We start from the raw sequence: 13,913 nt of genomic DNA, 5'->3' as shown, positions 1-13,913 counted from the left end.
CATTATCATTCTGAAGTTTACGGAAGTACGTAAAGCGTGGATGGAGTTGGACTGAGGATTTGTTGTCCTGAGATATCTGCCTGTGGTACCCCGATCAACTTCGTGTGTGTTCATGGATGTCTGTGTGTGTTGTACATGTAAAATAATTACAGGCATTTACAGTTTATCACAAGCATTGAAAATAATCAATGCAAAGAATGTGTTGCTAATTTTTACATTAAAAAATCGTCCTTTTAGAGTTCAGTCATATTTTTTTTTTTTTGTATTGATTACCAATTTGGAGAGTTTTATATTTGCATCGGTTGGCATAAGTTGGACCAGTGGAATCAGGACCTGAGATGCTAAAGTATTATGGTGACCCTGAAGTGGGCCAGCCCAACACCATGTAGCTGTACAACATCTAGAACACCTTGGTACACAGTTGTCGGTACACCGGCAGAAGGAGAATGTTGCGCTGTCACGCTGAAGTCTAACAATGTCTTTGAAAGACACCGCTGTAGAAGCAGCTGTTGGGCCACTTGGAGTGCAGGACCTTGGTCCCTGGGTTGAGGACTGACATGGCTTCTCAGGTAAACCACTAGTCTGCTTCCACTTACTGCCAGAGTTGAGAGAGGACTGAATCCAGACTGTGCTTGTCCTGCAGCTATTGAGATCCCATCGCTTCTGTTTTTTCTGCAGTGTCAGCCATCCTTAGGGTTTTGCTTATGTTGGGTGCAGTATAGTCACAAACCAGGTGACCCTTCCCCTCGTCACCATCATTATCTCTGTTGTGGGGCAGCAGTCATTTCTCTCAGCGTCTCCCCCTTACTTTATCGCCCGGCCACAAATCGTTTCTGCCACAGGCTGTAGGCCCAGTGGGCAGGCTTTTACCAGTCTTGAGAAAAGCTGCTGATGTTGATGCTGAGTTGGCCCGTTTGGTCAGCCATCATCACCGGCTTGCATTGCTCCATGGTTGTTAATGTTGGGCAAAGGGATCAAAGTATTGATAATATAGGTAATAACTTTGATATTGATTAAACCAGTGTTGTGCAGTCATGCTTGAACTTGTTCAAAGTTCAGTTCATATCAGATATTTTAATTTACAACGAAGAATGACAGACTGAACTTGAATAACCAACTACTAGTACTAACCAGCTAAGCTGTTGCTGGGAAGTTATACCTCTGAAGGCTGCAGGCAGTGTTATCTGGGTCATCTGGGTCTGTTGGCAGGAGGTCATGCCCTTTCCTAGCAGATATGCTCTCAAACTAGATGGATGCTTGAACTCCATGTCTCCTTGAATTACAAGTTGATGGGACTGACCTTCTAACTTGCTTTTTAAGTGCAGGCAAACATAACTTGCATAAAAATGTTAGATTTGTACGATCTAAATCTTCTGTAGACATTCCGTAATATTCCTATATGTAATCATGAGCACAAAAGCATGTGATGAGCTCCTGTCCTTTCACCTCCACTTGTCCTTTCAGAGCAGGGTTGCACCAATGAGCTTTGACAGTTCGTTACACTGGAGTGCACAATGCATGGTGGATAACTAGAGTCAAGTTGGTGTAGTATATTCACTATGTGGATTTAAATCTACATACTGAATATAGTATGGCTCAGATCCAAAATCCTATGAAAAAAAAAATCACAAGAACTATAAGACCACAAAAATTCATTCAGATTTGGCAAATTATTTATTTATTTACTTTAATTAGTCAAAAGTATCAGTATATGCAAAACTGTCCTTTACTTGGTATCGGATAAATTCCAAATCTTACACTATCCACACAATTAAGATTTATGCTGTTTAGCCTGCCTCAATAAAAGTCTGCTGCACTTTTTCAGTTGACAATCATGCTAAATCTTCCTCAATGTAATCCTGATGCCACTTCTGAATGTTATCTTCTGGATTGATTGAACTCAAGGACTGCATAATTTTGAGCCATATAACAGTTTTTGTGAGACACACACGGAGATTGAAATCTAAACTAAGGTACAAAAATTACACAATCCTGCACCGACTATTGTTGTATGAAAGGTCATGTAGCTGTAAGGAGCTAAGCGTTTGTACCCATTGTATGAACAGTAGCTTTGACATGTGCTGGAATTTGTGACTTAGTGTTAAGCATTTTATCTACTTTTTCGTAACCAACAATGAAAAGAATCAGTGAAGTAGCAGCAGTAGTAGTGTAAACATGTTATTTTTCTCCTTATTTACTCCACAGCTGAGGAACTCAATAGTTTAAAGGTTTTCCTCTCACGCTGCTCTTCATGGACATTTATACTGTAGTTCAGCCAGGATACCGACACAGATTAGTGGCACTGACAAGTTAAGTCCCTTTTCTAAACATTAGATTTCCTTGGTTACGTCGTCTGAAGTAGTGATTAGATGACAAAGGTGAGTGTAATTTAATCATTAGAGGCTCACTCAGCCATTGTTCACTTGTTATGGAATAGCTTTGCCTCAATTTCCTCAAGAGTTTGTTTACAAACGACCACTGTGACAATGGGACACACGGCAGCTTAACTAAGGAAAAGTGTAAAGAGTAGAAACTTAAACGGGCTCTATTATGATATTTCTAGTTTCTGAGCTCTCTACAGTGTTATAGTGTTGAATACTCATCAGACATATGAACTGCGCCATTTTTTATCACCTAAACGCATGTTTGAGTTTTCCAGAGCCTCTCTAAGTTCAGTTTCCATGGCGATGAAAACACTTGGTTTTAGAGAGTTTTTTTTTCCTACGAAATTTGACGTCCCATGGGAGGGACTCAGTGATTGATAATCTTTTGTAGATTGTGCATATTCACAAGAAGAAAGCTACACCCACCTTTACTGCTCAGTAGCACTACTCCTGGCAGTTGACCAATCAGACGCAGCCCGCAGGCAGAGGGTGGAGCTTTCTCTGTTTGCTTGTTTCTGGCAGAGGCTGATCTGACAGGATCAATATAAAATCAATGAAATGGTTTATGAAAAATGCTGGAATATTTCTTGCCCTTCTGGACTTGCATGTTAAAATAAACTAGACTGAAATGTGCATAATAGAGCCCCTTTAACTCTTTCATTCACATTATTAAAGTGAAATGATAAATTTAGAATATAGATTTTAAAATTGAATCCATGTACATACTAGTTTCATGACTTACTTTGGTTTACCTAGGTTTTAAGGTCATTAATTGCTGACTGAGTTTAATCTATGTCCTCGCCATGCGTTCTGGGCTTTTTATTGCCTCTTAACTTTATGAAAAATTTATAACTTAGTAGTGCACTTTTTATCGTGACTTGTTTTTTAACCTTCACACTGCCAGCTCATTCATGCACTCGATTGTTGCAAGCACTGGACAGCTGCCGGCGCATGAATGCACCGAAATACAGTAACACAGTTCACTGTCTGTGAACTTGCAGGGCTACATTTAGAAGACAGTGATGTGTCTGAAGGGGAACTGTTTGAGCTCTTGTCTGCGAAACTAATCGGTGTGCAGTTTTGCAGTAAAAGATGCAACAGAGCAGGATAATCGTCTCGTGTTGCTAACTTTGAATTTTAAAGTAGATTGCACCCCTGATCTTCAGCAGTAAAAAGTTCCAAAGAAAAACTGTAAATAAATTTCTTTTTTTAAAGAAATATATGCAACAAAAAACAATGACAACACTATGAATATATTTTTTCCATTCTTTAATTATGTACAAAATACCAGGCTGTTACAACAATAAACAAGAAAGATATGTGCTTTTAAAACAGGTGGGCATGATTTGTTTTCTGTTTGGGAAAAGGAATGCAGTTTTATAAGGGGAAAAAAATTATGCTGTGTGATGAAGGTTAATAATTTTCTCATAATAAAATAATCAGTTTATTATTATCACTAAGTGGAGATTTCAGATATACATTGTCCTGTTAAATTTAGAATAAATTTTCACATCTGACATTTTAAAGCAGGGGTGGCTAACTCTGGTCCTCGAGGGCCATAGTCTTGCAGATGTTAAGAGTTTCCCTGCTGCAACACACCTGACCCTAATCAATGGGTAATTAGCTGACTTTTACAGCGTTTGATGTCAATCTCTGCACAAGTCTGCTAAATAAATCCGATGTGTGTCGGCTGTGTTGCAGAAGAGAAATATTTTTTGTCATCACTGTTAAAGGTGATGTGGAAAATTGGTGTAAAGGTTGTATTAAGAGAAGCGTGCTGGATTGACTCGAAGAAAATTAGCTGTACTCCAACAGCTAATGAAGATCAAAATGAATGAAAATACAAATTTGTGAGACTGCAGTGCCCCCATGGACCGGAGTTGCCTATAAAAAAGTTTGTAACAATGGTCCATGAGATCTACAATCCTACAGGTTTTAGTGTTTCCTTGCTGCCACACACCTGACTCAGATCAGTGCTTCATCAACAGTCTCGTATTGCTAAAACCAGCCGGATGGTCGATCTGGGTCCCACTCGTTTACAGTACACAAATGCATCCATTTTCTGCCGCTTTTCCGGGGTCGGGTCGTGGGGGCAGCAGCTTAAGCAGGGAAGCCCAGACTTCTGTCCCCAGCCACATTTGCCAACTCTGCAGGGGGATCCCAAGGTGTTCTCTAGCCAGCCGAGATATAATCCCTTTACTGTGTCCTGGGTCTCCTCAGGGATCTCCTCCTGCAGGGATGTGCCCATGCCCAGTACACAAATGAAAATATTAAAATGAACTTTGCTAGAGCACAAAGGACTGCCATCAGAAGCCAGTTAATGTACAGTATATTGTTTAGAAGCTTTAAATGATGAGATACTATATTCTGACATTTGAGAACTGATTTGCTTCATTTTATTTTATTTTTTTTAAAAAAGGGTTGATTTATGATTAAATAAGCTGCAAATCAGCTTTTTTCATTTTCAAATCTGTTAGCCAGTGAGCAGCTGCACTGATAGATTTTTTTCTAATACTTGACTGACAAAATATGCAGTCCTCTGAACTCTGAAAAGTGCCATCTGCTTTGACCAGTATAACAATGAGCATTTAAAGTGGAACTATTATGTGCATTTCAGGCTAATTTTTTATTTCTCAGCCCAGAAGGGCTGGGATTGATCAAGTTATTGTCACAAATCTCTTTATTTACTTCAGACCGACCCTCTCCGTAGGCTGTCAGATCAGCCTGCGGGCAAAACGAGTGGATTGAGACTCTTCCACATTAAGCCCCGCCTCCCACCACTGCACTACATTGGGAGCGCGCACCGCAACTGCTTTCGCCGTCATTGTAACATCTCATAAACAGAAGGATTAGGCTAATGTGAACTCAATAAAAAAACAAAATACAATGTCAACACATAGCATACAGCCCTACATGTTGGAAACTGAATCAGACCCTGAAAACGAAGTGGAAAACAGCAACCCACAGCAACGAATGCAGCAGGATGTCTCTCTTTGGTAAACTCACCAGCCATCGTTGGAAATAACTTTATCCCACGTTTTCCACCCGCCTGATGTATTTGTACATGCCCTTGTTAACTAGTAGAAGGTAACCAATCACCGAACCTTATCCCCCAGGACGTCACAAGGATTTCCAAGTAGAAAAAACTCTCTAAAACAACGCGTTTTTTGTCGCCATGGAAATCGAACAGAGCGTGCTGGAACTCAAACATGCGTTTAGGTGATAAAAAACAGTACCGTTCACATGTCTGATGAGGATTCAACACTAGAAAGCTCAGAAAACTTGAAATACCATAATAGCACCCCTTTGAAGAAAATCAAGCCTTTCTGTGGTGAATCTGCTATGAAACTGGGTATAACAGGCCAGAAAGCTAGATATACAGACAGAGGGGGATTTCATTAAAACCTGGGGACTGGAACAGGAAAAAAGTGCTAAATATTCTCTTTAATTACATAAATCAATTTCTCCTTTTGGATAGAGGTGAATAAGTTTCCTGTGCTTTGAAAGATATCAGCATTTTAGACAAGACTGGGGTTTCAACTTCCATCTTTAAAATGGAAAACACATGCACATACACCTCATATGGTAATGCTGCTCGTACTACAGTTTAAGTTATTTTAGAAGATTTTTGTTTCTATTTAATGTATCAACCAAAAAAATGGCTTGAGTAATGCCCAAAACCTGTTTCTTTTGAAAGGCCTGTGGCTAACTGGAAATTCCAAGATGACTGTCAGACTATTTAAACCAACAAAACTTTGAGGTGTAGCTTTTAGTTACAAGATCAAATGGGTCCTTTTATTCCCAAAATGTTATTCAAGGCTCCTGGCAGAATAATTTACAACTTATTGAAACATTATGCATCAGTTTTGCGTGTTTGCATGAAGAAAGAAATATACTCAAGAAATATACTCTAAATGTTGTCTTAAAACATGTGAATGCAAAAAGTACCAGGAGTTGAGCATTGGAAGAAGAAAATGCAAAAGGTTTGTCCATATTTGCTGTTCAGTTAATTTTCTGTACATGAATGTGATGTCAGTGAGAATAAAAGGAAGACTTACTCTGTGAATATCTCATCCATGGTGGTTTTAATTTGCAGTGTGACCAAAAGCTAAACTTTTTACTAGTCTTTAGTCAGAAAAAAAGATATACAATCTCTATTCTTGTAAATGCCAAGACTATATTTTCTCAGTTGCATCTTAAAGGGGAAAAAAAAGCCATTTTACTCAAAGCAAAGTCATTTTACATTTCAGAAGAAAGTGCCTTATCATCTCATACAATCCTCCAAATAAATTAAATACAGAAATTCATTACATACACGCATTAACATACGTTTCATCTTGCAAATGCCAAAATGTTTTTCCCTCAATTTATTCTCCAGCGTGAAACCCTGTATGAAATAAATATGTATAACTCACCAGTTGATTTATCAAAGTATTTACTCAAGCATTATAAGTGGCATTTCAGGGCTACTATTGAAGCACTGTTTGTAAATTTAATTCATCCAAAACTTACAAAACTTTTATTTAGTAATTAGTAGTAATGATCTGCTCTTGATTCGCCCATCAATCAATCTTCAGTCCTCAGGAGCTGGACCTGAACTCAGGTGTGGCTGATGGGCAGTTGCGTCAGTGAATGGGACACAAGCGGCTGAAGCAAAAGTGGGTCTGGAGTTTGCACTGGGGAGGTAAAAATATATATAAGGATGACTACAACAGTAACTAAATGCTGACTGGAAGTGTTCAACTTAAATAATTTAGAGGAATTCCTAGAACTACACGCACTAATTTACACTTGTACATGAATTATTCATACGATTAGCATTGAGAAAACTGGAGTTCAGGTATATTTTATGCAGTTTCAACTGGTGTTGCTTACCATCCATGTAAGTCAGAGTGGTGAGAAGAGGTGTGTCAGGGGATAAATAGGTTGTGTACTGCAGATCCTCCATCAGTGGTGGAGTCAGGTGACCAGTTGGTAGTGATGTCATCATGGCTGAGGAGGCTTGGCTTGGGGTGATGTGTTTTTTTTGACGAGCTCGACAGTTCTGAAACCAAACCTAAAAAGGGGAAGATCAAATATGCCACTGGTCTTTAAAACTTAGAGTGGTTTTTGTGTTGCTTGCCAAATCCATCACCAGTCCAATTTCACCAGAAATAGTTCAAGTGGAACATTTTCCTTGACATGCAATATTAAATAGTTTCACAATCTAGACTTAAAAAGATGGCAAAATGGTGACGTTTTCTTTTATGAGCAACATCATATCACATGATAGAAATGGCAATCACTGAGCACCAAACAGTAAAGTCTGTGTAGCTTAGCACTAAAATTTTTCATATCCACATAAAATTGTCTAACTTTATATTTAAATTTGTTATGTGAAAAAATGATTTGTATATTTTTCTTCTACATATTTTTCCTTTTTAACTTATCTTATTAGATGAGAATGCATCAACATTTCCCTCATTCAGTTATTGATAATCAATATGCTTAGACGCTACACCTACAGTCCAACAGCTTTGCTTTTGTTAAATTTTTTTGTCCAAAACACACTAATTCTCATGTTTGCAGGATCAAACCACAATGAAGTGTCCATAATTGTTAACTCTTTGACAGAATCTTGACCCTTGACCCTGCATTAAGGAAGCCAGACAGCTAAAAAGCCTCCTCTCTCTCAACTCTGTAAGACACCTGACACAATGTGCAACTGCCTTATGCTTCCTCAGTTTAGATCAGGGGTCTCCAACTCCGGTCCCTGTGAGCTACCTCTGAATGTTTTAAGTGTTTCCCCTTGTACAACACACCTGAATTAAAAGAAAGGTTCTCCAACAACTTATCTCCTGCACCTGCCTGTTAATGAGCCATTGATTTGAGTGAGGTGTGTCACAGCGGGTAAACACTAAAACCTGCAGGCTAGTAGATCACGAGGACTGGAGTTGGAGACCCCTGGGGTAGAATCACAGGCTGTGTGTTGGAGAAATGGCTTTTACAACCTTGAAATATAGAAGGCTTTTTTTTGGCACAATACAAGCCTTTACTCCAGTGATCCCAGTCTAAATAGAACATACAGGCTGCCTGCAATAGTAATAGGTCATTTTGCTGAGAATATAGCAAAAAAAAAAAAAAAAAGAGAGGTATCCCAGAAAGATTCTTATAAAAGTTGGCTTTTAGTTTTTACCTTTAAAGTCAAGAGTCTGTTTCACTATGCTGAGCGTCAATGTTGTCAACTCGTCGCAGAAATGGAAACAGTTGTGTGACATGTACTGCATCATTAATTGCTCATCATAAAATCACCACATTTTTCTGCCAACCAACATACATCATGATCAGTAATGACATTGCAATATGCCTCACATATGATGTGATTATTATACATATTTGTATGTGATTTCCTGATAGAAAAGTGTCAAAGCATTGATTTTACACAATTGTCTGAATGTCTCGCTGTTGATACTGAAGGGAAATCAGAATCTCTAACTTCATTGAAGTGATTTTCCAACTCAAATTCTTTAGACCATCCTTTAGACTTTGTACTCTTACAAACACGAAACACATTGGCACAGAACACATCTTGTCCCATCTTTATAACATGACCATTTATTAGCATTACCTTATGAGTGCCGACCAATTTCTCAAATGATTTAGTACAAAATTTAATGATCATCCAACATCACTTTACCTGAATAACCCTGCGACTGAGACCAGTCCGCTCTGCCAATTTCTGCAGAGTCTGGGCATCTGGGTTGTTATCTTTAGCAAACTGGGTTTGCATCACCTACAGATGGAAATGACAAAGGGAGACCATTTTATGTCTGAACAACAACACTGCAGCAATTGGTTCACTGTCTTTAAAAACTGCATTTATTAAATCCTGATGAAGGACCGAGAAATATCTATAACAATCTGTCATGTTCGTTATGCCTTTGTTGTGGCTAATATAATTTAGCACATTCAGAAGTCGTAAAATAATCATTTAGTCTGCTTACCCAACAAGCCAAAGTTAACATTTAATCTTTTACATAAATATCATGTATCATTAATCAACAGATCAGTTTTAAATAGGTAGATTCATATAGTCTCCTTTTGCCAGTTCTAGTATGACAATAGTTTAGCAGAGTTTCATATAAGCCTTTATAATAGTTAAATATTAATACCAGTTGACAGTACCTGTAATTGGTCAACAGTGAAACTGGTCCTGGCTCTCTTAGCAGGTCGGGGCATGGAGTTGGAATCATCCTTGTCTGCCATCTCGCCTTCTTTTGGTTGGTCTTAAGTACAAAACCAAAAATTTTCCCAAAAGAAAGACAATTTGACACAGTTTGCATCTTTTATGACATGCTGACACAGGAATTTTTAATGTGCACAATAGTAGAAATACAATGAAAGCTGTTTTTGAGCAAAGGTTAAGTAATTTGAAAGGGGAAGATAGGTAGAAAGGAGTAATACCATCTACTTGTCCGACAAATGCAATATATTTTTAGGAAATCATTACTGTACTTTTCTTATACATTGAATATCTCTGGCTATGTACAACTGGCACAACAAAGCTACTTGGTACCTGGGAAGATATTTTAAAAAATTAATTCATTCCTATTTAAACATAAATTCTCCCATCATCCCTCTGCTTGAATGATTGGGAACTGCACTCTTCTGGAATTTTATACCGCCTTTGAATAAGTATCCCAGTGGTAACAGGTACAAGAAACACAGCTCTTCACGTAAAATTGCTACAAATCCCAATAACCGCCTCCCTCCCTCAGCTGTATTTGTGATACAGAGAGGAAATGGGCAGATTTGATTGTTGCCATTGAATAGCAAAAAAGTGGCTTAGAAAAAAAAAAAAAAAAAAAAAAAAAAAAAAAAAAAAAGGAGTGGGAAGACGTTATTGTAACAACTGTAACTTAGCTTTTCCATATCATTAGCCTGAGTTACATTACCAAATGTTACAGTATGACTAGTGCATATGATGTTGGTGTCAAAATGTAAACTGCTCTTTAAGTCAGTGGAGTAAAATTGAGAATCATTTTGGGTTTACCATACACTTGCATTGTCTAATCAAATATGCAGATACTGTATTTTAAAAAGGTAAAGTTTGAAATCTCCAGAGAACATTTTATACCATATATGAATCCACTTGTTTGATAATGCAGCATGGGCTAACCAAGACCTCTAATGGAGAAGAACTGGCCACAGTCATGATCCATGTTAGCTGACTCGACACTAATCTACTTCAATCTTATTTTTTAAAGAATCAAGATGTGTGTGATCTGTGTGCTTTATAAATCATGGGGATGAAGACCCAAAGTTGTTAACTTCCTATCAATCTCATCCACAACTCACCATTCTCCTTGGCACGTTTGAGACTCTCCATCATAGCGTCATAGTGAGGTCGGCAGAAGACCCTGTTCTCCAATAGTCCGCATTCCTCTCCAGTAGAGAGCTGGCGCTTGCAAGAGGAGCAGGAGAAACAGGCCAGGTGGAAGGTGCTTCCTCTTGCACGACGGACCCAATCAGTAGAATGGATGTTTCGGCCACAACGAGCACAGCGAGTGCCATACCTCCTGAAGAAAGGAATCATTACTTCTAAGCAGAAAAGTCAGATTTTGCAGAATATACGGACATGCATGATCCAATGATTCAAATTTCATATCTTTAAAGAAGTAATGAAACATTCAAACAATTAGCATGATGAAACCTTATTTTGAGCTTTCACTTAAACAAATGCAACTTAAAGCTCTGGCATGGCATAAGGTTATGAAATTCTTTAGCCCCGACTTTTTATACACAATTTTCTTAAATGTCAAAACCTTTAGATATAAAAGACACTTTCTTTATCATTTACATGGAATGTGACAGCATCATACATTATATAATTACTTTGGTATTTTACTTAGTCACCCAACAAACAGGAAATACTTAACATGTATAAAAAGAAAAAAAGAAAACAAAACAGTTTTAATTTGTCCTTGGATTAAATTAGTTTTTTCTAATAAATTTACAACAGAGAGCAACTAAAAATGTTGGATTGGACTTACCTAAAGTAGTCAAGTTTACAGAAAACTTGTTTATCTTTTACATAACAGCTTACATGTCGTCCCAGTGACGTTTTACACACACTGCATGACAGGCAGCGCACATGCCAGGACAAGTTGTTCACCTAAAATTATGGTGGGAGAAAAGGGGGGTGGGTGACTGATTTATTTAAAATGGTCCACAAGAATCATTAATCATCACTAATTATTTTATACTATTCACATCAAAAGATTGGCTTATTATTCACAAGAATTTGCATTCTGATTATACTCATCTTAATTTTACATGCAATTTGAATTGTAGTAAGACAAAAACTATTTACCTTTTTTTTAAAAAATAAAAATTAAAGAAAATTTAGAAGAAAACCATTAATTTCAGTACTCCAATGCATCAAGATGTTGAGTAAATCCCACATATTAATTTGAAAGCTTAGACAAAAAAACTCAGTCACGTGATAGATACAATGGGGACATGCTCCAAATAAAGGTTCAGAAAAAATACAAAAAAAAAAAAAAACCAGAAAAAAAAAAAAAACCTTTCTATAAATGAATGTTAATATGTGTAGAGTTAAGACAATGGTGGTCCATTGCGAGTTTTGTCTTACATCAAGTGCCTTGTAAGTTGGCTTAGTTTTGTCATAAACAATGATGCCATGGACAGAGTGCATATCAAACCTTAAGGAGGTATCTGTCCACAATCTCCAGGCCACAGGAGGTGCACAGGGTTTTCCCTTGCATGGAAGCTGCCATAGGGACTGACGATAAGGATGATGAGGAGAGGGAGGATGGTGAGTAAGAGTCATCCTCAAAAAGATCATCAGGACCAGAGGACCCCTGTCAGAAACATGTGATCAAAAGTAGTTAAAACATTAAATGTATAGCTATAGCAGGAATGAGCAGCTCCTCAATGATTTTTACAGAAGCAAATGTTGGGGGGAAAAAATGCCTGAACCATTTAAAGTAAACTTAGCTTTCTTAAAACTAGTTTTCTGTTCATTTTGAGTTTAAAATGATCTGTTTTATATCCAGTGTATTCAAATACTAATGAATGTGTTTATTTTGATATCATTTAAAATAGATAAAAAGTCTTCGGTTCCAAGCAAAAGGAAATGTTGGAATTTTTGTAAATTGTCATCATACAAATGTTAAAATATGGGTAAATAATTGGGAAACTTGTTTCCAGGTCGTTATATTTATTTAACCACCATGCTGAGAAACATACAATCATTACGTGAGATCAAATGTCAAAATGGATCAGTGCTCTTCCAAACTAATATTAAATATCAGAAAACACCCTTTCACACATTAAAAACTTACCGTCCTGTAAGTATATCAATAAAGATTGATTGGTTTCAGAATATTTTAACTAAAAAGAAAAAAACAGTAAAACACACTAAACTGAAATGCACAAATGTTTTAGCAAAGGCTTAAATGGCTCCAATTAAAAATATAGTCGATAAGGGAGTAAGGGATCTTAAAAAAAAAAAATAAGAGCCTGAAAAACAGCAAGCTTGTACAGATAACTAAAAAAAGTTAAAAAAAAAAAAAAAGAATTAAAGGCAAATAGATGAGTTGAAATCGTAAAACATACAGCAATTTCCGTGAAATGTAGCCTAAATAAATTAAAACCATGTTATATTGATAAAGGACAATTCGTAACATAACTGGCAGAATTCACGTGCTTTGATTTTTTTTTGTTTTGTTTGTTTGTTTGGTTCATATAATTTTCTCATGAACACTTATCCCATTACCTTCTATAATTTATTTCCACTAAATTAAAGACATGTTCATAACATGGCACGCAGGGTCGGCTATTTAAACTATTTTTTCTTGAATGAACAATTTGTGGTCACATGGCCATTGGCAAGAAGTCTGTGCAGTAGGTTCATGTAAATATTGCAGTGAAAACATAACTAGACTGTAACCCTACATTAGTTAGGTGCTTTAACATAACTAGCCAACTATAACCTAGTCACCGAGAGATTAACGCTAAACCAAAACTGCCTTCACGGATTTGTTTTGTTTAAACTAACCCAAATTTACCTATTTTTTCCTCACTTCCCTTCCTTTATGTTTCTAATTACTTAGCAGCACTTAAAAGTGTGTTTGCTCTCGCGCCAGGTAGGCTATACTTGACCCTAATTCCCCAATCTCGGCCTGTCGGGTGCGGAAAAAAGTTGTTAATTTGAAATTGAAAACACCTACTGTGTCGTAAAAAGTATGTCCAAGCTGCAGCTGAGTGAAGACAGCCTCAGTCGGCGACCTCTCCCCCTCCGACATGCTGTCAAGTCACTGTCGACGCACGAGCCTGAATGAACAAGTAAGTGGACGTCCCCTTCATATTTCCATGACAACCACGTTGATTAGCACTCAGATTATTAACAGACAGTATTGGTTAACGAAATATTTGCGCAAAAAGCTTTCTGGATATGCTTGTGTAGTTTTTATTTATTTTAGTGTTGGCTTTACCCGTCCAGCAAAATGTTAATTTTGTATTAAA

At 37.3% G+C, this 13,913-nt stretch overlaps 1 protein-coding gene across 1 annotated transcript; it reads right to left on the bottom strand.

The window, feature by feature from the left end:
* Window positions 1-6,983: 6,983 nt before the first annotated feature.
* On the bottom strand, window positions 6,984-13,693 carry LOC306757925 (LIM/homeobox protein Lhx8-like; the record flags this gene model as incomplete). The annotated part of the gene is made up of 8 exons (XM_079243115.1): window positions 6,984-7,060; window positions 7,260-7,440; window positions 9,061-9,156; window positions 9,549-9,649; window positions 10,722-10,942; window positions 11,417-11,538; window positions 12,089-12,247; window positions 13,619-13,693. The coding sequence occupies 8 exons, from the start codon at window positions 13,691-13,693 to the stop codon at window positions 6,984-6,986; spliced, it is 1,032 nt and encodes a 343-aa protein (XP_079099241.1).
* Between the last annotated feature and the right edge of the window lie 220 nt (window positions 13,694-13,913).

The sequence above is a fragment of the Telmatherina bonti genome (assembly GCF_933228915.1).
Source record: "Telmatherina bonti genome assembly, chromosome: 7".
NCBI classification, from domain to species: Eukaryota; Metazoa; Chordata; class Actinopteri; order Atheriniformes; family Telmatherinidae; genus Telmatherina; species Telmatherina bonti.
This window is presented reverse-complemented; position numbering and strand designations above follow the sequence as displayed.